This window comes from Hyperolius riggenbachi, chromosome 9 (genome assembly GCF_040937935.1).
Source record: "Hyperolius riggenbachi isolate aHypRig1 chromosome 9, aHypRig1.pri, whole genome shotgun sequence".
Classification (NCBI taxonomy): domain Eukaryota; kingdom Metazoa; phylum Chordata; class Amphibia; order Anura; family Hyperoliidae; genus Hyperolius; species Hyperolius riggenbachi.
In genome coordinates this window covers 264,206,627-264,230,573 of record NC_090654.1, presented here as the reverse complement: position 1 = coordinate 264,230,573, position 23,947 = coordinate 264,206,627, and the positions used below count along the sequence as shown (strand labels likewise).

At 45.3% G+C, this 23,947-nt stretch overlaps 1 protein-coding gene across 21 annotated transcripts in view; it reads left to right on the top strand.

Annotated features, from left to right (window-relative positions):
* NRXN3 (neurexin 3) overlaps positions 1–23,947 on the top strand; it is a 705,883-nt gene that overhangs the window by 377,279 nt on the left and 304,657 nt on the right. For 12 of the 21 annotated variants that reach the window (XR_011024152.1, XR_011024151.1, XM_068254458.1 and 9 more), the window contains 2 exons: positions 636–662; positions 8,855–8,974. Coding sequence is in view for 18 of the 21 variants with exons in the window: in XM_068254458.1 (XP_068110559.1) it covers positions 636–662; positions 8,855–8,974 (147 nt within the window). In the remaining 3 variants the exon portion in view is untranslated. The remainder of the gene's footprint in view (positions 1–635; positions 663–8,854; positions 8,975–23,947) is intronic. The other 9 variants (XR_011024153.1, XM_068254465.1, XM_068254464.1 and 6 more) reach the window with 1 other exon arrangement.

The window sequence follows — 23,947 nt, the reverse complement described above, 5'->3', positions numbered from 1 at the left end:
CAAAGTGCTTAAATCGTATAACCCAGAAGTCTGCACACTCCAAGTGGCAATAAAGCCTTTTTAATTGCAAAATCACAACCGTAGACCATTCATAGACCTTTAGCAATTGTTGTTGCCATTCTGTTTTGCTACCTTGACGAAGGAGACCCCGAAGCGGTTGTTGGTCTGTGAATGGTCTACGGTCACGATTTTTGAATAAAAAAGGCCACATTGCAACTTGGAGTGTGCAGACCCTCTGCATTATCTCAATCACGCATTAGCTGCAGGTTTCTGGGGCTCTGGAAGAAGCACAATTCTCCTCTGAATGATTATCTTAGCCGTTGACATGTCCTCTTTATGCCTTGATAACTGCTGTGACTATGAAATGTAATTGTGTGTTTTTATGATCCTCCTGTGAGCCTGGGAGATGAGGTGACAATCTGGGGGGGCTCCCCCCTGTAATGGGGCACTGTGAGCTTTGCTTGTGTGAAGGGCTCGCTGGCTGCGCACCATCTTGCTGCTGGCTACCGCTGCTCGTGGGGGGAGGGGCAAGGATGGAATTTGGAGGGTTGGTGGGAGGGGTCTGAGGTTAGGGGTAACCCGAATTTCACTGCTGTACTAACATCTGCTTTGTTTTTGTTCCTTGGCTAACAAAGATGCTTTGACCAAAGCTAATCTACAAGGTAGTCTGCCCATATCCTAACCCGCCTCATCTTTTGCAATGCAGTCATACCACAGCCAGGGGGCGCCATATTGGCCGGGGCAGCACTCCGGAACACTGGCTGCTAGTTTGGCTATTATGTGTATCGGCCATGGTCAGTACTGTGGGAGGAATTAGTGGGGGGGGGGGGGGAGGAGGCAATATCTGAGGGGGGGGGAGGGGAACGAGGAGATTTTTATGTACAAAGTATTATTGCCACTGCCATTTACTGTCCCATCTATGTTATATTAAAGAGGAACTGCAGTGAAAGTAATGTATTGAATAAAATTGCTTATCTTTTTTAACAGTATTCATTTATAAATTATTCAGTCAGTTTTTTGCCCATTGTAAACACTTTCCTCACTGTGATTTACGTTTTGAAATGTATCACAGTTGGCAACATCTTTAGTCCCGTCAGGTGTAGCTCTGCTAAATGTTTGTTTACTGAGAGTTCCAAAGCCAGCAGAAATGATGTCTGGTCCCTCAGAATGCTCTGGGAGGAGAATTTTGCATAGCTGAAAGCAAGATAATTACCACAAAATTGGGTATCCTTAATAACTAAGTCATTATACTATATGTCAATATAGTGACTTTTTAATAATAATGATATTGTTATAGAATAAAGCACGTACTGTCTGCATTTAGCTGCTGAGCTTACTCTCCCTACAGCACCTCCGTGAGCTCTGCTTTAAAACAAATATAGCAAAAGCACTCTATACTAGGGATGATCAATGATATGCAAATATTTCCGAGTTCATGCAGATTTATGTACATTTTTATGCAAATATATGCAGCTTGAAAATAAACCAATCAGTTTAACCACTTTACCCCCCACGGTTCGGATTTCTCCGTCCCTTTTTCCACCCTTATAAAACCAAGGGACGGAGAAATCCGTACCTCCCGCGCTACCGCCGCTGTCCGCGCTACTGCCGCTCGTGCACGCCACTGCCCACTCGCCCGGAGATCAATGAACGGGAAAATCCATTCCCGTTCGTTGATCTAAGCCTCCGCAATGATCTGCTGCGTCTATGAGAAATCACGATCATTGTGATCTTCCCAGCCTCATAGTGCTTCCTGTAAGCGTCCTTCCGGACACTTACAGGTCACATGTAAACAAACACACCGTGGCCATCTTGTGGCCAAATAGAAAAACTACACTCTAAAGCATTTTACATATACAAATACATTCGTTTTACACAATAAATTAACTCATTACCTCCCACACTCCCTAATTTTTATTTTTTTTGTAATAAAAAAAATATATATACAATAAAAAAAAACATAAATGGTTACCTTAGGGACTGAACTTTTTAAATATTTATGTCAAGAGGGTATATCCCCGTTACTTTGTAAACTATGGGCTTGTAATTAGGGATGGATGCAAAACTGAAAAAAATGCACCTTTATTTCCAAATAAAATATTGGCGCCAAACATTGTGATTTAAACGGTTTTATAACCGGGACAAATGGGCAAATACATTTCATGGGTTTTAATTACACTAGCATGCATTATTTAAAAACTTAAATGGCCGAAAACTGAAAAATAATAATTTTTTTCTACATTTTTTCCTATTTTCCCATTAAAACACATTTAGAATAAAATAATTCTTGGCATAATGTCCCACCTAAAGAAAGCCTAATTGGTGGGGAAAAAAACAAGATATAGTTCATTTCATTGTGATAAGTAATAATAAAGTTATAGACGAATGAATGGAAGGAGCGCTGAAAGGTGAAATTTGCTCTGGTGGTCAGGGGGTAAAACCCCTCAGTGGTGAAGTGGTTAAACCTGGGTGGGACTTGATTGGTTCATTTTCAAGCTGCACGTATTTGCATAAAAATTAACATAAATCTGCATGAACTCGGAAATATTTGCATCTCATTGATCGTCCGTACTCTATAGTATATACCATGTAATAAATGGTTCTCCCACTCACTGTGGCAGCAGAACTACTGGGGGCGGAGACATAGCAGTTATAGGACCGCCCATGCTGTGAACAGTCTGATCAAATTAAAATATCATCCAGAAGGTAAAGGAATACGCTATATACACATGCAGATTGCAGAAGAGGTTCTGTATAAACTTCTCTTCACCCAGTTATGTTGGATTTAAGCCCCCCTGCAATGTTTAATGTGATTAATTCATAGAGTGTCTTCTAATAATTGCAAGCTTTTAGTGCTGCACAGATGATGTGTGGAGATTTCAATGTTGATTCAGTTCAGGGTGGACCTCACAATCTCCAGATCTAAAAGAGCTGAGTCAAGGAGTCTCACTCCACTTGCTGCAGTCACTTTCATTATCAGGAGGCATAGGGGTGATGGACTATTGAGCCAAGAGGCATTGGTAACAGCTGCCTCTTAAAGCAGAAAATAAAGAATGATACAAAGTACATAGAGAGGTTCTGGTTCCACTGAAGTGGGTGTAGAAGGGGAGGGTCCCCAGGAATGGGCTGTGGCAGATGAGTGTAGAAGGGGAGGGTCCCCAGGAATGGGCTGTGGCAGATGGGTGTAGAAGGGGAGGGTCCCCAGGAATGGGCTGTGGCAGATGGGTGTAGATGGTGAGGGTCCCCAGGAATGGGCTGTGGCAGATGGGTGTAGAAGGGGAGGGTCCCCAGGAATGGGCTGTGGCAGATGGGTGTAGAAGGGGAAGGTCCCCAGGAATGGGCTGTGGCAGATGGGTGTTGAAGGGGAGGGTCCCCAGGAATGGGCTGCGGCAGTACTGACCATGATGCCAGCCATGTCCCTCTGCATGCTGCCCTCCCTGTGTACATTGCTGTGTAACACTGTGTGCTGCGCACCTTGTCTCACCCAACACAGCATGATGCTTATGGCTGACGTGTTGCAGTGCCAGTAAGGGGTGAGATTCGCTGGGGGTGGTCCATGCCATGCAGGGGGATCTGAGGATGTAATGATGTCTTGTAAAAGCTGGTGAAACATTGTATCTTGGCATATGAATGTATTACTGTGATCTGTGAATGTGAACTCTGCATGTGTTCTTGGTCACTGTCTGACCTTCCACAGGTGTGTTCTGTATGACCTTCAGGTTCTCTGAACTCTGCAGGAGCACTGCATGACCCTCAGGCTCTATTACCTCTGCAGGAGCACTGCATGACCCTCAGGCTCTATGACCCCTGCAGGTGCACTGCATGACCCTCAGGCTCTATGACCTCTGCAGGAGCACCGCATGACCCTCAGGATCTATGACCTCTGCAGGTGCACCACATGACCCTCAGGCTCTATGACCCCTGCAGGTGCACTGCATGACCCTCAGGCTCTATGACCTAAGCAGGTGCACTGAATGACCCTCCAGCTCTATGACCTCTGCAGGTGCACTGTGTGGTACTCAGGCGCTATGACCTCTGCAGTTGCACTGCATGACCCTCAGGTTCTCTGACCTCTGCAGGTGCACTGTATGACCCTCAGGTTCTCTGGCCTCCCCACCTGTGTTCTGTATGACCCTCAGGTTCTGTGACCTCTGCAGGGGAACTGTATGGCCCCCAGCTCCTCTGACCTCTGCAGGTGCACTGCATGACCCTCATTTTCTGTGACCTCTGCAGGGGAACTGTATGGCCCCCAGCTCCTCTGACCTCTGCATGTGCACTACATGACCCTCAGGTTCTCTGACCTCAGCAAGCTGACTGTATGGGCCTCAGGATCTCTGACCTCTGCAGGTGCACTGCTTGACCCTCAGGTTCTCTGACCTCTGCAGGTGCACTCTATGGCCCCCAGCACCTTTGACCTCTGCAGGTGCACTACATGACCCTCAGGATCTCTGACCTCAGCAAGTTGACTGTATGGCCCTCAGGTTCTCTAACCTGCTCTATGGCCCTCAGGTTCTCTGACCTCCACAGATTGACTGTTTGGTTCTCAGGTTCTCTGACCCCTGCAGATGCACTGCATGGTCCTCATGTTTGCCATCCTCTGCAGGTGCACTGCATTACTCTTAACTTCTTTGACTAGCTAATGTACACTTTCTGGCCTGCAGCTTCTACAGGTGGACTATATGGCCCTCAAGCTCTCTACCCTTTACAAGTGCATACTATGACCCTCAGGTTCTCGGAACTCCGCATGTTGGCTTTATGGCCCTCAGATTCTCTGACCTCCACAGGTTGACTGTTGGGTCCTTAGGTTATCTGACCTCTGCAGGTGCACAGTAAAGCCCTCAAGATTTCTGACCTCTGCAGGTATACTGTAAGGTTCTCTGACTTTATAGCTCCCATCTCCTCCAACCTCTGCATGTGCACTCTATGACTACCAGGTTCTCTGACCTCTACAGGTGCACTGTGTGGTCCTCAGGTTCTCCGACACCTGCAGGTGCACTATGTGGTCTTCAGGTTCTCTGACCTATGCAGGTGCACTGTGTGGTCCTCAGATTCTATGACCTCTGCAGGTGCACTGTGTGGTTCTTAGGTTCTCTGACCTCTGCAGGTGCACTGTGTGGTCCTTAGGGTCTCTGAAACCTGCAGGTGCACTGTGTGCTTAGATTCTCTGACTTCTGCAATTGCACTGGGTGGTGATCAGGTTCTTTGACCTCTGCAGGTGCACTGTGTGGGCCTCAGGTTCTCTGACCTCTGCAGGTGCACTGTGTGGGCCTCAGGTTCTCTGACCTCTGCAGGTGCACTGTGTGGGCCTCAGGTTCTCTGACCTCTGCAGGTGCACTGTGTGGGCCTGAGGTTCTCTGACCTCTGCAGGTACACTGTGTAGGCCTCAGGTTCTCTGTCCTCTGCAGGTGCACTGTGTGGTACTCAGGTTCTCTGAACTCTGCAGGTGCACTGTGTGGTACTCAGGTTCTCTGAACTCTGCAGGTGCACTGTGTGGTACTCAGGTTCTCTGAACTCTGCAGGTGCACTGTGTGGTACTCAGGCTCTATGACCTCTGAAGGTGCACTGCATGATCCTCCAGCTCTATGACCTCTGCAGGTGCACTGCATGAACCTCAGGTTCTCTGACCTCTGCAGGTGCACTGTATGACCCTCAGGTTCTCTGGCCTCCCCACGTGTGTTCTGTATGACCCTCAGGTTCTGTGACCTCTGCAGGTGCACTGTATGGCCCCCAGCTCCTCTGACCTCTGCAGGTGCACTCCATGACCCTGAACTCCTCTGATCTCTGCAGGTGCACTGCATGACCCTCAGGTTCTGTGACCTCTGCAGGTGCACTGTATGACCCCCAGCATCTCTGACCTCTGCATGTGCACTACATGACCCTCAGGTTCTCTGACCTCAGCAAGCTGACTGTATGGGCCTCAGGTTCTCTGACCTCTGCAGGTGCACTGCTTGACCCCCAGGTTCTTTGACCTCTACAGGTGCATTGTGTGGTCCTCAGGTTCTCCGACACCTGCAGGTGCACTATGTGGTCTTCAGGGTCTCTGACCTATGCAGGTGCACTGTGTGGGCCTCAGGTTCTCTGACCTCTGCAGGTGCACTGTGTGGGCCTCAGGTTCTCTGACCTATACAGGTGCACTGTGTGAGCCTCAGGTTCTCTGACCTCTGCAGGTACACTGTGTGGGCCTCAGGTTCTCTGAACTCTGCAGGTGACTGTTAGGAGACAGTGGCACAAGTAAAGATACTTTTATGTATGGTCCCGCAGCACTGGCAGTGTGAATGAAGCTGTTTTGATAAGGCAATCTCTGTGTAGTGGCGGAAGAAAGACCAGGTGCACTGTGACCAAGGACCTGATGCAGCATGTCTAGCGATCAGCGTAGCCACACAAGTACATTCACACCGCTGCCATACAGAAGAAGAATTTTGGGTGTTGTGTGTTCCATGACCATATATCATCTAATACAAGGAAGTTTGCACAAGCTGGAACAAACATGGAGCAGCTAACCAGGGCAACCAATCAGCTTTTTCTATTAGCTCAGGTAGACACCATCTAATATTTACTTCCAGCTGATGAACAAATGGATTGCCCATTTTTCAGGATTGGATCTTTCTGGCAGCTGATCAGAAATGTCTTGTATGTGAATATGTAATGAGTTATGAAGTGATTGGATCTGCTAGTGGATGTTGATTGGTTAGCTGTGTAGGTGTGGAAACAGCTGATTCACCAAATCACGAAACCAACTGAAACTTCCCAGCAACAAAAGAATGGACAGAAGAAACAAGTTACTGTTGTTTTGTGTTCCCTCCCAATTGATTATTGATTGAGATATTGATCAGAATGCCCAATTGCCTTAAAGGGAAACCGAGGTGAAAGGAATATGGATGCTGCCATATTTATTTCCTTGTAAACAATGCCAGTTGCCTGGCAGGCCTGTTGGTCTTTTGGCAAAAGTAGTGTCTGAGTCAAAACCCTGGAACAAGCATATGTCTAATCCAGTATAACCTGAGTCAGCTGAGTACCTGATCTGCTGCATGCTTGCATGAACCCTGGTTCATGGCTAAAAGTAATATACAGACACAGTGTCAGGAGGACTGCCAGGCAACTGGTATTGTTTAAAAGGAAATAAATATGGCAGCCTCCGTATCCCTCTCACCTCTGGTTCCCTTTAAAGGCTGTAAACACAACCTGATTCAAAATCAAGTCACAATAATATACTTACAAAAGACATCAAAACATAACTTTTAATATAAGATATCTAAAAAGCCTACCTTGCAGATATCAAAATATATATATATACTATTCTGGGAAAGGGAATCTGTCAATCAGTTTTAGACCATTTGGCTGTTATCAAGTCCACATATATCCCGGGGCGGGTCTGTTCCCTAATTTACCAGAGTTGTAACTTATTATCTAATATATCACCCCAGCTAAATGCAACATGTTTCGCCCCCTTAAAAATAAGAAGCTTCGTCAGGAGTACATAGAAAGTGCAAGTGCTATACAGTGCTTTTACACAAAAAAGTGCAACATCAAAAAGAATAAGAAGTAATTTGCATCGTAGCCTTGTGGTTATCTGTGCCTTAAATGTTGTCCAGAAATCTGAATGTGTGTACTGGCTGTAATAGGGAACACAGATTCTGATTGATCGTTCTCTCCAACTGCTCCATGTTTGATCTAGCTTGCACCTCGCTTTATCTGAAACCGCTGTGATCCCTGATCTGAGACAGTTGCAGTGTGTGTGACGCTGATCATGAGATTAGGTGTAATGTTTATTTTATTACATGATTGCATTGTTGTGTGTGTTGTGTACTCATACAATAATTTTCTATCTGCAACCAGAACATGCATACATGGAATGATTATATTCTTTGTATTTGGCATAATGATACCATTATTATTTTAAAGGATACCCGAAGTGACATGTGACATGATGAGATAGACGTGTATGTACAGTGCCTAGAACACAAATAGCTATGACGTGTTCCTTTTCTTTCTTTCTCTGTGTGAAAGAGTTAAATATCAGGTATGTAAGTGGCTGACTCAGTCCTGACTCAGACAGGAAGTGATTACAGTGTGACCTTCACTCATAAGAAATTCCAACTATAAAACCCTTTCCTAGCAGAAAATGGCTTCTGAGAGCAAGAAATAGATAAAAAGTGCAATTTCTTATCAGTGAGGGTCACACTGTAGTCACTTCCTGTCTGAGTCAGGACTGAGTCAGCCACTTACATACCTGATATTTAACTCTTTCACAGAGAGAAAGAAAAAAAAGGAACACAGCATAGTTATTTGTGTGCTAGGCACTGTACATACCCATGTCTATCTCATCATGTCACATGTCACTTCCGGTATCCTTTAATCTTGTCCTTATGTAAATAACTAATTCAATATAAAAAAGGCTTCTTTGGAAATTGACAATGAGTTAAATTGGAAGTCTCGGTCAAATGGAATAATTATTTTAAGGTGAGTGGCTACCAAGTGGAAGAAGGCTGCAGAAGGAAGCACTGTGGAGCATTGTCCGTATAGAATGTGTACAATAAGCCGCTGTCTCTAGCTTTGGCTGATCTCTTAGGGGAAAGTTCCACAGTTCTGCAGAGAACAGGACAAAGATCCACCCCTGAGCTTCTGAGTTCAGCAGAAGACGGTACAAAGACCCGCCCCCAAGGTGTAAGGCATCACTAATACTGTAGGGGTGTTGGGTGTATTGTGCATGTGCAGCCGTGGTGTCTTCTCTTTGCCTCCCTGCATGACTGATACGTTTCCTTGTTGCATGCTGGGAGTTTGAGGTTTGGTGGATTTCTTCAGAGGTGGCCTTTGTCTCTTGCCATGGTCATCAGTTGTCTCTGCTGCCTTTCAGGTCCCACCACCACCTGCCAGGAAGATTCCTGTGCCAATCAAGGCGTCTGCATGCAGCAATGGGAGGGCTTCATCTGTGACTGCGCCATGACATCCTACTCCGGGCCTCAATGTAACGACCGTAAGTACAGATGCCTATCCAATGCAAATCTCTGATAAAGCTGTGCTTCCACCAATCAGAGGCTGACATCCCAAATCCTCCTCACTTGTCACTGTGTAGCTAACATTATTGTAATATAAAGGAGAGTTAAGAGAGATCCAACGGTGGTCAGCCTGCTACCATTCCGGCCAATAGAGTGAAATGGGGGAAATGTGTTTTGTGTTGCTGAAGATGTTTTATTGGGAACGCAAGAAATGTCATACTTAAAGGACATCCGAGGTGAAAATAAGCTGATGAGATAAACAATTGTATCTATCTTCCCCCTCCTAAAAATGACTTTTTAAGATATCCCACGTTTTTATTTTATATTTCAACCTATGTTTTACATTGTTACTGTTTCATTATGTTTCAATGCATGTTTCATAATGATACATGCATTGAAGTATGTCAGAGCTCAAATCTATGAACTAATGACCCTTTTGATCTCTTTCCTGCTCTCAGAAGACATTTATGGACAGGAAAGTGTTTTGTAGCTGTAATTCCTTATCAGTGAGGGTTACACCATAGTCCGACCCAGTCCTGACACCAACAAAAAACCTGTCACTTGCATACCTGATTTTTAACTCTTTCAGGCAGAGAAAGAAAAAGGAACACAGCATAATTATTTTTAAGCTTGGCACTGTACATACACATGTCTATCTCATCATGTCACATGTCACCTCGGTTGTTCTTTAACCCAACAACACTGAACTATCCTCTGCTGGAATCTCACTATTATTGCAGCCCAGCTGAGTCCAGCATTGAACAAGGCAGATTCTCAAAGCCATTTTGGAATTGACCCATTGTGTAGCTGCGCACCTATCCATGCAGGCTTCCTGTTACCTATCTGAGGTCTTACACTTACTTCCTGTCTGGGACCAGAAGTCCCACCTCCTCAAGTAGACTCATGTTTTTATTTACTATACAGAAATTATTATTATTAATTTATATATCTTCCTGTAATGCTATACAATATAATCACACGATTGGTACGCACGACAGAAAGGGTTAAAGCATAAATATGAGAAGTATTACACAACGTTTTACCATGCAAGAAACAATAGGGAAGGGAGGCTTGCCTTGTCAAGCTCACATTTTAAAGCAGCAGGGACAGCCATACTATCCAAGGAAAAAATCACATATATAAGTACATAAATACTTATTCTACATCACTAACATATGTATTGTACTGTCCAAGTTTTGATTTCAGTGAATTTTATGAAGTATATAAAGAGAAAACGGTTTCAGGTATTTTCCATTTTTACTGCCCCTGACGGAAGCCAATTCTGAATTCATTTCCTCCCTTCCTCTTTTTCTCTCCTCCCAGAAACTGTGCTGTAATATCTAGCTTGCTTTGTAAACACATGAGCACAGCATAGATCATATTTCAGCAGCTTCTCCCTTCTCAGCCTTGTGTCAGGCTGAACTGCCCTCAGCCAATCAGTTAGGAACAGGAATGTGGGAGGAGGGATAACAATCTTCCTTCTCCTCAGCAATGTACCAAATAGTGCCAGGCTGTCTGAGATTTATTACAGCAGAAACATTTATGATTATACTTAAATGCTTGCAATTCAGGGTCAAGTTGTAGACAGCATATTAAACACAGAACAGTGGGTAGATGGAATTTGATTTTATGGCCGTGATCCCACTTTAATGGGAAGTGGAAGGAGACTTAAGTGGGTGGGGATAGTGAGCAAGCAGTATATTGGTAAAGGTGCTCCCTCCATTAACCTATATCTATCCCTGAAAAGGTGGAATGAGGGTAAATGTAGCCTGACATCTATTGGTCTTCTTAGTTTGAGAGTCACATGATCACATCTGATTGACCCGCCCACCGGCTGAATCCAGAGAGGAGAGGAAGCGAGTTGTATCGTAGTTGAAGTTCATTTGGCCCATGAAGCTGGCATTCTGTCCACCACTTTTGTTTTTATACACTGATGGTGGTCAGGGCTGGGATCCACAAGAGCGGTTTCAGCCGCACTTTCGAATCGCTGGCGATTACAAAAGCGCTAGGCCAGTGATCTGCAAACTTGGCTCTCCAGCTGTCAAGGAACTGCAAGTCCCACAATGCATTGCAGGTGTCTGACAGCCACAGTCATGATTCATAAAGGAAGATGAATTGTGGGATTTGTAGTTCCTTAACAGCTGGAGAGCCAAGTTTGCAGCTCACTGCGCAAGGCTAATGAAAGGCAATGGAGGTAATTCCACAGGAGTGATTGTGATTTGCCCAAATTACAATTGCGGTGCCTGCAGCAGTTTTGGAGTGCTTGCAAAGTATAGGATCGCTGCAAAATCGCTTTTCAATAGCTGTACCAAGAGATTTTTATAGCAATTTTAGCCCCCCGGAACCACAAAAAAGCAATCACTCTACAATCACTAGCATTACATTCAAAGTGCTTTGAAATCCGCAGACGCTGCTAAAATCTCTACAAAAAGCATTTAGTGATTGCGTTTTGCGATTTCTTGTTGGCCTTGGTTTTGCCTTGCTCAGTTCTGGACTCAGCTGTGCTTTAGTGAACTAAAGTGGCCATACATCTAGCAATTTGGCTGTACAATCGACCATTAGATTCAATAATTTTATAGAATCTAGAGAGAATCGAGTGTGTTCTAGTATGCCCGATCGATGCATACTATGTTAAATGGACCAGTTTCATCGATCAGAATGGAAGATATCGGTTGATCGCACAGGAGTCGGCTACTGTTTGCATGTTATTCCATCGACTCTGAATCGATTTTTGCATTCAGAGCATGGAGACGCAACATCGGTCAGATCGATTAGTGAAGGTGAATTGCATAGGGTATCACCTGTAGTGTGTGGGCCACTAGTCAATCGACTTTCGATCAACCACACTGAAGTTGATCGCCCAATAAAGTTGATCACTTAGTCGATTGAATCAGAATAGGTAGATGTACGGCTACCTTCACACGGCTCTCTCGTCACTTGTGATGTTGAGCATATGAGGTGTAAACCTGGATGTATAATACAGAGATGGTACACCCATGTGACTACAGGAAACGTCCTACGAAACCTACAGCAAGTATAAGAAACAATAGAAGGCAGAACTCTGTCCTTGTAAATACACAACACAAAAGTAATCTATAAAGTGTCGGTGAGGAGTCAGGCCACCTTGGGACATATGATGACTGTCTGTGGACAACAGGTCAAATCTCATGAGTAATAACGGGAGACCCAAAGAGACAGGAGCAAGTCACTGATTGGTGAGCTGAAGGGGAGGAGCCGTCTGGCAGCTGAATGGTCTGACAATTATGCTGGGTATACACGGGTCGTTTTTTGTGGCAGATAGATAATTTCCAACATGTCCGATCTCCCGTTCGACCGTTTTGCTGCTCGATTCCTGATAGAGGTGACTGGAAAAAGCTAAGAAAAACGAGCGGAACATAAGAGAATCTAGTGGAAAATCGAGCGGCAAAATCGATCGAGCTGAGAATCGAGTGGAAAAAACGACCCGTGTGTTGCCAGCTTTAGGTGTAGGCCCTTGTCTGTAATGCTTGATTATGCATCCTGCTGGGCAGAAATTGGCTGATACCCTCACAAAGATTGCACAGCTCTGGTAATCTGCCTGACCGTGGGGGGTTAATTTATATGAATTTCAATTAACACAATTTTCTAAATGCTCTATTGTTATGATTTACGCTAGTTTTTATTAAAGAAAAATGCAAGTTATTCATGTGTAATGAGGATACTGGAAAGTGGGGAGAGGCAAAGTGCAAGGCAAGAAAGGTTTGCTTCGAATGAACTTGTGAACTTGCAATGTTTACTGTGTCTACATGCAATTATTGAGATATGGTACATTGCAGAGAGTCGCTGAGATTTGGTGCTCTGCAGAGAATCACTGAGATTTGGTGCTCTGTTGACAGTCACTGAGATTTGGTGCTCTGCAGTTACAGACTACCCAACAAGCTCACAGTGAACTAGAACTCCTAGGAGTGTGTGAGGGGCTACAAAGGACGAAAAAGCCCTCTTACTAAAATGTTAAGCAAAACAAAATTTTGCCTTTTTAAAACAGAAGGCATTTGCAATAATTCAGGTTGGAGTGAGCATATGAGGTCTTCCACAATGCATCACTGGATGATCAAAGGATGATATTCAGCAGTGATGCATTGTGGGAGACATCATATGCTCACTCCAACTTGAGTTATCGCAAATTCCTTCTGTTTTAAGAAGGCAAACTTTGGTTTTGGTGCTCTGCAGAGAGTCACTGAGATTTGGTGCTCTGCAGAGAGTTACTGAGATTTGGTGCTCTGCAGAGAGTTACTGAGATGTGGTGCTCTGCAGAGAGTCACTGAGATTTGGTGCTCTGCAGAGAGTCACTGAGATTTGGTGCTCTGCAGAGAGTCACTGAGATTTGGTGCTCTGCAGAGAGTCACTGAGATTTGGTGCTCTGCAGAGAGTCACTGAGATTTGGCGCTCTGCAGAGAGTCACTGAGATTTGGCGCTCTGCAGAGAGTCACTGAGATTTGGCGCTCTGCAGAGAGTTACTGAGATGTGGTGTTCTGCAGAGAGTCACTGAGATTTGGTGTTCTGTAGAGTCACTGAATTTTGGTGCTCCGCAGAGAATCACTGAGATTTGGCGTTCTGCAGAGAGTCGCTGAGATTTGGCGCTCTGCAGAGAGTTACTGAGATTTGGTGTTCTGCAGAGAGTCACTGAGATTTGGTGTTCTGTAGAGTCACTGAATTTTGGTGCTCCGCAGAGAATCACTGAGATTTGGCGCTCTGCAGAGAGTCGCTGAGATTTGGCGCTCTGCAGAGAGTTACTGAGATTTGGTGTTCTGCAGAGAGTCGCTGAGATTTGGCGCTCTGCAGAGAGTTACTGAGATCTGGTGTTCTGCAGAGAGTCACTGAGATTTGGTGTTCTGCAGAGTCACTGAATTTTGGTGCTCTGCAGAGAGTCGCTGAGATTTGGCACTCTGCAGAGAGTTACTGAGATTTGGTGCTCTGCAGAGAGTCACTGAGATTTGGCACTCTGCAGAGAGTCGCTGAGATTTGGTGCTCTGTAGAGTCACTGAGATTTGGCACTCTGCAGAGAGTTGCTGATATTTGGTGCTCTGCAGAGAGTCACTGAGATTTGGTACTTTGGTACAGTACAGAGACTGATCTCCTCGTTCTGTGGCCTGATGGAAAGTCTGCAGAAATAAGATTTCAGTTGATGAAAATGTACATTTATCACGTTGTGACACTCTGGTTCTGATGTCATATTGTGACATGCTGGATTTACATTCAGATGACTGGGGGGATGGGCACCCACCTGTACCACTTGTAGCCTGTCCTCTCCACCAGGTAAGTTGTGCCACGCAGGATGGGAATGTCGGCAGACCAGCTGGTAGAGGTAAGTGATCATTATGGTATTTCCTCCGAATATTGTGCACCTACCTGTTATTTTCTGGCTCCTGGCATTGTGCATGAGACATGTCCAGAGATCGTCTTCAGGGTGATGTGAGAAGCCTCCGGACACCCTGACCTGCTTTAAACAAACATCCCCGGCTATTAAGGGGTGAAAGATCACAGGCCTGGTCTGGTTGCATTGGCCAGAGATCTGTCAATGAGTGGTGACTAGAGATCATTGTGGATAATGAGTGCTGATGGTCAACGAGCCCCACATTCCCTGACAGTATAGATTTAGGATGGAGTTCAGTGCCACTGAGCCCCACATGCCCTGATGGTGTAGATTTAGGATGGAGTACAGTGCCACTGAGCCCTACATGCCCTGACGGTGTAGATTTAGGATGGGGTACAGTGCCACTGAGCCCCACATGCCCTCATGGTGCAGATTTAGGATGGAATACAGTGCCGCTGAGCCCCACATGCCCTGAGGGTGTAGATTAAGGATGGAGTACAGTGCCACTGAGCCCTACATGCCCTGACGGTGCAGATTAAGGATGGGGTACAGTGCCACTAAGCCCCACATGCCCTGACGGTGTTGATATAGGATGGGGTACAGTGCCACTGAGCCCTACATGCCCTGACGGTGTAGATTTAGGATGGGGTACAGTGCCACTGAGCCCCACATGTCCTGACAGTGTAGATTTAGGATGGGGTACAGTGCCACTGAGACCCACATGCCCTGACGGTGTAGATTTAGGATGGGGTACAGTGCCACTGAGCCCCACATGCCCTGACGGTGTATATTAAGGATGGGGTACAGTGCCACTGAGCCCCACATGCCCTGACGGTGTAGATTTAGGATGGGGTACAGTGCCACTGAGCCCTATATGCCCTGACGGTGTAGATATAGGATGGGGTACAGTGCCACTGAGACCCACATGCCCTGACGGTGTAGATTTAGGATGGAGTACAGTGCCACTGAGCCCCACATGCCCTGACGGTGTAGATTCAGAATGGGGTACAGTGCCACTGAGACCCACATGCCCTGACGGTGTAGATTTAGGATGGAGTACAGTGCCACTGAGTCCCACATGCCCTGACGGTGTAGATTTAGGATGGGGTACAGTGCCACTGAGCCCCACATGCCCTGACGGTGTAGATTTAGGATGGGGTACAGTGCCACTGAGCCCTACATGCCCTGCTGGTGTAGATTTAGGATGGGGTACAGTGCCACTGAGCCCTACATGCCCTGCTGGTGTAGATATAGGATGGGGTACAGTGCCACTGAGCCCCACATGCCCTGACGGTGTAGATTTAGGATGGGGTACAGTGCCACTGAGCCCCACTTGCCTTGACGGTGTAGATTTAGGATGGGGTACAGTGCCACTGAGCCCCACATGCCCTGACGGTGTAGATTCAGGATGGGGTACAGTGCCACTGAGACCCACATGCCCTGACGGTGTAGATTTAGGATGGAGTACAGTGCCACTGAGTCCCACATGCCCTGACGGTGTAGATTTAGGATGGGGTACAGTGCCACTGAGCCCCACATGCCCTGACGGTGTAGATTTAGGATGGGGTACAGTGCCACTGAGCCCTACATGCCCTGCTGGTGTAGATATAGGATGGGGTACAGTGCCACTGAGCCCCACATGCCCTGACGGTGTAGATTTAGGATGGGGTACAGTGCCACTGAGCCCCACTTGCCTTGACGGTGTAGATTTAGGATGGGGTACAGTGCCCCTGAGCCCCACATTCTCCTGTGTCTATTCATGAATGAAGAGTTGTGGCACTGATGGGCGAGCAGAACTTATTGTTGTCTACCCACCATTAAATAGAAGCAGAAAAAAATCTGGGCCGGACCACATGGGCAACTTGGTCGCTAGATGACGTTTGACAATAATTACTCTCAATGCCAGTCTGTTAATGTGAAAAAAACAAACAGATACTTACCTAAGGAGAGGGAAGGCTCTGGGTCCTATAGAGTCTTCCCGCTCCTTTCCTGGTCCTGGTTCCAGCGCTGGCGCCCCTGGTAGCAGTATCCGACCAATCGGTCAAATACTGCGCTGTGCCGCCGCTGGAGGCTTCGGATGTTTTCGGGAGCCCGTGTACTCACGAAGATAGGCAGCTCCGTATTGCACCTGCATGAGTGCACACTCTCTCGCGTGCTCACACATGCTCAGTACGGAGCAGCCCGTCTTCGGGAGCATTCGGGCTCCTGAAGACTTCCGAGGCCTCCCATTGTGGGGGATTCAAACAAAGGTGACATCGCTGGAATGAGGGGACCGTGAGAGGAATGGGAAGGCCATATAGGATACAGAGGCTTCTTTCTCCTTAGGTATCTGATCCCCCCCCCCATTTACATTGGCTTTCAGCCTGATACACACATCAACTTACTCTGAAGTCTCAAAAAATGCCACTTTTTATGTAACAGTTACTTTCAGCAGTATCGCCCTAACTAAAACGCTGCATCCCCGCGGCAACTTTCAAAGTCGTGGATTTTGCTGCCCCGGGAGGCAGAGCTTTGAGCTGCAGCTCTGCCTCCATTCACGTCAATCCCCGCAGATCTCCGCATCTCCCTCGCCCCTGTTAGTGAAGGAAGACTGAGAGGGACGGGGAGAGGCGGGGATTGACGTTACCACCGCTTAGCGGGGAGGTTAATGAATGGGACTGCAGCTCCCATTCATAGATCTAAATGAAAACTGGCGTCTACGAGACGCTGGCATTCATTGTATCTTCCTCCTGTTACACTGCCACGCATTACTTCCGATTCATGTGCTTACATAATTGAATCGGAAATAATGACTGATTGAAATAGTAAATTACACCAAAATTCATTTTTATTTAATAAAAATCCCCACACTTACTTTTATAATTAACTATTTCCCTCTCACACCCTCCCATAGCACCCAAACTTCCTTTTTTTGATATAGGGGGGGAAAAAATGTACATTAAAAAAATATAAGTCGTTACCTTAGGGGCTGAACTGTTTTAAAATTTATGTCAAGGCGGTATATTACTATTAATTTTTAATTTATGGGCTTGTAATTAGTGATGGACGCAAAACTGAAAAAATGCACCTTTATTTCCAAATAAAATATTGGCGCCATACATTGTACTAGGGAAATTTTTTATACGTTGCAATAACCGGGACAAACGGACAAATAAAATGTGTGGCTTTAATCCACAGTAGAATGTTTTATTTTAACATTATAATTGCCAAAAACTGAGAAATAATGCATTTTTTCACTTTTTTTCTTATTATTCATGTTAAAATGCATTTAGGATAAAATAATTCTTAGCATACTGTACCTCCCAAAGAAAGCCTAATTGGTGGCGAGAAAAACAAGATATAGATCATTACGCCGTGATTAGTAGTAATTAAGTTATTGGCAGATCTCTGCCTCTCCCCCGCCCCTCTCAGTGAAGGAAGACTGAGTGGGGCGGGGATTGACACGCATGGAGGCAGAGCTACAGCCCAAAGCTTTGCCTCTATGAGAAAGCACCCCCCCCCCCCGCATTTCCCCACTGGGATTTGGGGGTTTAAAACCAGCGATCTGCCGCGGGGATGCAGCGTTTTAGTTAGGGCGATACTGCGGAAGGTAACTGTTACATAAAAAGGGGCATTTTATGAGACTTCAGAGTCTCTTTAAAGAGGAACTTAGCCTAAACAAACATACTGTCATCATGTTACATTAGTTATGTTAATTAGAATAGATAGGTAAATTAATCTCTTACCCACCCTAATTTAAAAGAACAGGCAAATGTTTGTGATTCATGGGGGCTGCCATCTTTGTCATGGGGGCAGACATCTTTTTGGTTGAAAGGAGGTGACAAGGAGCAGGAGACACAGTTCCAACTGTCCTGTGTCCTGATAACCCCTCCCAGCTGATAACCCATCCCAGCTGAATGTCAAATTCAAAATGTAAAAAAAAGAAAATTGCACCAAAACAGCAGAACGAGAACCACATAATCAGAAATCCCATCATGCTTTGCACAGCATTAGGGGAAAAAAGCCCGGGCAGTTTTCTTCTGTGCAGCTAAAAATGAGGCTTGTATAAGAGAAACAAAGTTCTGATGCTGTGAAACTGTTAAAGAAACACAAAGCCTTTTCAGTGCTGCTGAGTCGATTTTTAGTCCGGAGGTTCACTTTAAGATTGGCCAATTTTACCATCTGTTCATAGTATTTGAAATCTGCTGGCCCTCATGCCGCATGAAGGTGGTAAACGTGGCTAATACTGGCCAGACAACATTGCGTGTGTGTACCAGGCTTAGGTCCTGTTTTCTTGGTCAGTAGGACAACATTTATAAATATATTTTGGATGGCTAACCTTCTATTACAGTTTATTAAAGAGGAACTGAAGTGAAAAGAATGTAATGAATAAAATTGCTTGCTTTTATTTTTTACACTGTTGATGTTTAAATTATTTAGTTAGTCTTTGCTCATTGTAAAATCTTTCCTCTCCCAGATTTACATTGTGACATTTATCACAGGCGGCAACATCTTTAGTCCTGTCAGGACTGAGAGTTCCAAAGACAGTAGAAAATACACCCTGGGCGCATATGCAATTAACATTTTCTCCTGAATTTTCTTCTAGGATATACATTTGCATCTTCATTTAGAATAACTTTTCAGCACTTTGCAAAGGAAAAAGTACCAAAAATTATTTGAGTATTTTTGTTGGGCGTTTAAAAGGCATTTTATTTAAAGTGGATCCGAGATGAACTCTTACTCATTGCATAATTGTGTTCCTTTCCTATAGTTTATAGGGCAATCCTCAAGCCAAATACTTTTTTGTTTTTGTTTTAATACTCTAATTCCCTATAAACTGAACAAGCCTCGCCCACAGGTTTTCAGAGAGCCTTGGAAGTAGCAAGGGCTCATGGGAGCTCAGTCTGGGCAGGAGGAGGGGGAGGTATTACTAGCCAGAGATTTCAGAGGCAGAGGGGAGGAGGAGGGGGGATTAGGTTTTTTTCAGAGGCTGAGTGCTGTGTGTAATGTTTACAAACAACATGGCTGCTGTCATTGTATCACAGGAAGACCTAATCATATTCTATTGAAGCTGTTTGCAGCTAGATTTAAACTTTAGATAAGATGTATAAACAAGTTACTTGTTATAGTTAGTTTTTCATCTCGGATTCGCTTTAAGTTTGAAAATATCACCTAGGAGAAAACTCAGGAGAAAATGGTAATAACGTATGGGCTCTGGTCTCACAGGCAGCTCTGGGGTGGGGGTGAAAAACTTCCACATAGCTAAGCAGCCTAGGCTACACATCGCTGAGAGGGCGGAGCTACATACCAATATACAGCAATATATGGATATAGGAAGTGTCTTTGATGCTGATATCAGGAAAATTATCATCAAAGTTGGTATCCTGAATCATTTACTGCGTTCTTCTGTATGTCACTACAGGGCCTCTTTAAAGACTAAAGCCACGTACACATATGAAATCTTTCGTGGCTGATTTGATCACTTCCATGTAGTGTGAGAGCTTACCTACACAATCTGCTCATAGAATTCACAATCTGTTGGCTTTCATGCTAAATGGAGGTGGTACGATTGGCTGATAAAGATTGGATGTGTGTGCTTGGCGTTGGTGTGGAGTGGAGCCTAGCTCCCACATGCAGCGATGAGTGTGAGGGCGTGGCTTCTGTAATGTACTCCATGCATCAGGTGTTCAGATGATGTCCCTGCTGGTCTTGCAGGGAGTAAGTGGTGTGGTGATTTCTGCAGTACCGGGAGCAGGCAGGAGGTGGCGCTGTGGAGTCTGTACACAGTTACAGCACTGCAGGGGTGGGCGTTATTCCTCAGCGCCCTCTATAGGGGGCTTTTCTTCAAATATGCAATAAGAATAAAAATCCGGTGAGGGTTGTTGTATTGGTGCCTCAGGGGTTAAAAGCGCATTGTTTGGTGAGTGAGTCACGGGGAATCTAGCCGAGAAGGTCAACAGAAATCGAGAGGTCGTTTGTGGTCTTAATTATTTGCTAGTCGGAGAGAGTTTAATTATTTATAATGTTTAATTAAAGCACTGCAGAAAACACGAGTCGCTGCAACCTTCCCCTGTGATAATGGGAACTGCGCGGCTCCGCTACTCCGTACATAGCCGGCGCTCTGGGGGCGCCTGTGTCTCCCCCCCTCCCCCCCCGCACCTATAGACTGAGCTACTCCACACATAACTGGCACTCTGGGGGGTTGCGTCTCCTCCGGTCTCCCTGCCTCACCTGTAGACTGAGCGGCTCCACACATAACTGGCGCTCTGGGGGGGCTGCCTCTCCTCCGGTCTCCCTGCCTCACCTATAGACTGCGCTATTCTAGCTCTCTGGGGGTGACTGTGTCTCCTCCAGTCACCCCCTCCCCCCTTTAATGAGACCCCAGAATATAACCAGGATGGAAGCGGCTCCCTTGGGTGCCACAGTTTGGTCGCTGATCCTCGGTGGGGACATAACCGGCACCCACAGCATTTTTCGGACATGCCTTGGCTTTTATCCCCGTTTTGTACTTCTTGGACAGCACACCTATCTTACTTCAACGGCTGTGCCAGGTCTAGCCTGTATGGCTGATACAGACTTAATGCAAGCAAAAAAGTGAAGATGACCAGCACTTGCCAATTCTTAAAAAGCAGGGTATTTATTCACAAAGAAAGTGAACAAAAAATAGCCATGACATCTGCACTCCCAGAATGTAACTATAGCTCTTGATAGTATATAAAGCACTTTCACTTGACAAAGAGCGGTTTATCCGTTCGAAACGGCGACAGTCCGTTGTGATTGGAATTGGGCTGCAATGGAGGCGTAACCTATCCTGGAGGAAGTCCTCATGCTACTGTTTGCAGCTAAGAGCTATATCTACTATCAAGAGCTATAGTTACATTCTGGGAGTGCAGATGTCATGGCTATTTTTTATCCCCAGAATCCTGGGGTCTCTGCAACCTTATTGTGGAAGGACTAGATACCTCTGAGTCTATCGACAAATAGATAATTATTATTTAGTATTTATATAGTGCCAATATCTTCCGCATCGCTGTATAAAGTATATTGTCTTTCACTTATCTGTCCCTCAGAGGGGTGTTGTAACTAGAAATCACTGAGCCCCCCTGCTATACTTTGGATGGGGCCCCCTTCCCCCCTAGCTTTCTGCCCAGGTAAACTGAGAACCAATTTTATTCAATTGGCTAGTGCACACTTATATGTGTTTTCCCCATGCAGATAAAAACAGACAGCAGTGAAGCACTGCAGGCATTTTCTCTATCAATTACATTAGTTTCTGTGATAAAACGTGCATGTTTTCACACATACAGGCACACATAGGGCTTGATTCACTAAACCGTGATAACTCCTATCACACCTTATCAAAGATACCACACCTTATCAGAGTTAACATGCCTTATCAGAGTAACATAGCGGACGCTATGAACCCGCAGGGGCTGAGGGCAGGACGAGTGCCATTGCCCATTAGCAGGCATAAGTTTGTAGCGCTCACTATGTTACTCTGATAAGGCGTGTTAACTTTGATAAGGTGTGATCTCTTTGATAAGGTGTGATATTTGAGTTATCACGGTTTAGTGAATCAAGCCCATGGTTTGCAGAAAACGCACACAGCAAACGGACAGATGAATGTGCTCCCAGTCTCAGCTTATTACACTCACTCTGTCCATCTCTGATGGAGCACAACTGGCTCTGCAGATTTCTCCAGCATCACTACAGTACACAGCACTTGGGAAGGGGTAGAGAGGCTGGCGGTAGAGTAGCGCTGTACACAAAAGCCTGCTGCACACTGAATAGGGACTGTCTACAAATCTTTCTCTAGAAAACTTTGTATGATTCCTTATCACTGGCTGAGCAGATGCAGTCATTAGAACAATTGTGCAGAATGCAGAAAGTTTTTTGTCTCTGTGCCCTTAGTTGTCAGTCACTCAGGACAGGGAAAATAAACTTCCCCCTACAGGGCTTAGTTGTCAGTCACTCAGGACAGGGAAAATAAACTTCCCCCTACAGGGCCCCCTGTGGCTTCCCCCCCCCCCGCGGTTGCATCCCTTGCAGGGTCTATTGTTACGCCCATGTGTACAATCTAAATCCCATAGTCCTGTGTCTACCATAGACTAGGGCCATTTTTTTAGGGGGAAACCAATTAACTATGTTTTTTGGACATGGAAGGAAACAGGAGTGCCCAGAGGAAACCCACCCAGACACGTGGAGAACATATCTGCACAGAATTTGTAGTTCCCTGGCTGGGATTTGAACCAGTGCTGCAAGGCAACATTGCTATCCACTACGCCACTGTGCTGCCCAGATAGATATATATCCATTCATATAGATGGATGGATGGGCAGGCAGGCAGGCAGTACATTTTCCTAGTGGTTTTTGGTCACCCCGAGCTGCTTGGGTTTTCTGTTGTACTGGTCCACTCACTATCCCATAGAGCCATATCAATCCCTGCCATGCACTGAGGAGGACCAACAGTCCAAAGCAGGCTGTCTGCATATGGGGTGGGTGTGGCTGTGTAATATTTAAAGCTATGGGCTTGCTATACAGCAGTGGTTCTGGATGCTAGCCTGGCTTCAGGTCATTGTAATGAGATAGACTCTTAATAGGCAAATTATCTCTTTACAGTTATGAGTGTAATGAGATAGAGTCCATCTCATTACAGTCATAAAGAGATCATTTGCATTTTCAGTAGTGATGCATTGTGGGTAACCACAGATGTCGACTTAAAGCTGAATTATCGCAAGTACTTTCTGTTTTAAGAAGGCAAATCACACTAAGCGTTGCTTTTTAGTAGGAGGGCTTTTTGGTCTCTTTTAGTCCCCCATATTTTCCGACCGGTTTGGGTCACCCCGAGATGCTTGGTTACTCCTTAGATAGACATTGATGATAGTAAGGCACAATTCCCATTTAATATATATTATAACAATTTATAAATTGTCACCACTGCCCAGCTCACTCCCGCTGGATCTGCAGAGCTTGCACTTTATCCAGTCATGCTGTACACTGACAGCAGTGGTGTAGCTAGGGAGCTGTGAGCCCCGATGCAAGCTTCACAGTGGGGCCCCCCAAGAACCCTATACAGGATCTTCTAAAAAAAAATTAGCATATTGTGATAAAGTTCATTATTTTCTGTAATGTACTGATAAAAATTAGACTTTCATATATTTTAGATTCATTACACACAACTGAAGTAGTTCAAGCCTTTTATTGTTTTAATATTGATGATTTAGGTATACAGCTCATGAAAACCCAAATTTCCTACCTAAAAAAAAAAGCATATTTCATCCGACTAATAAAAGAAAAGTGTTTTTAAAACCGAAAAAGTCAACCTTCAAATAATTATGTTCAGTTATGCACTCAATACTTGGTCGGGAATCCTTTTGCAGAAATGACTGCTTCAATGCGGCGTGGCATGGAGGCAATCAGCCTGTGGCACTGCTCAGGTGTTATGGAGGCCCGGGATGCTTTGATAGCGGCCTTAAGCTCATCCAGAGTGTTGGGTCTTGCGTCTCTCAACTTTCTCTTCACAATATCCCACAGATTCTCTATGGGGTTCAGGTCAGGAGAGTTGGCAGGCCAATTGAGCACAGTAATACCATGGTCAGTAAACCATTTACCATTGGTT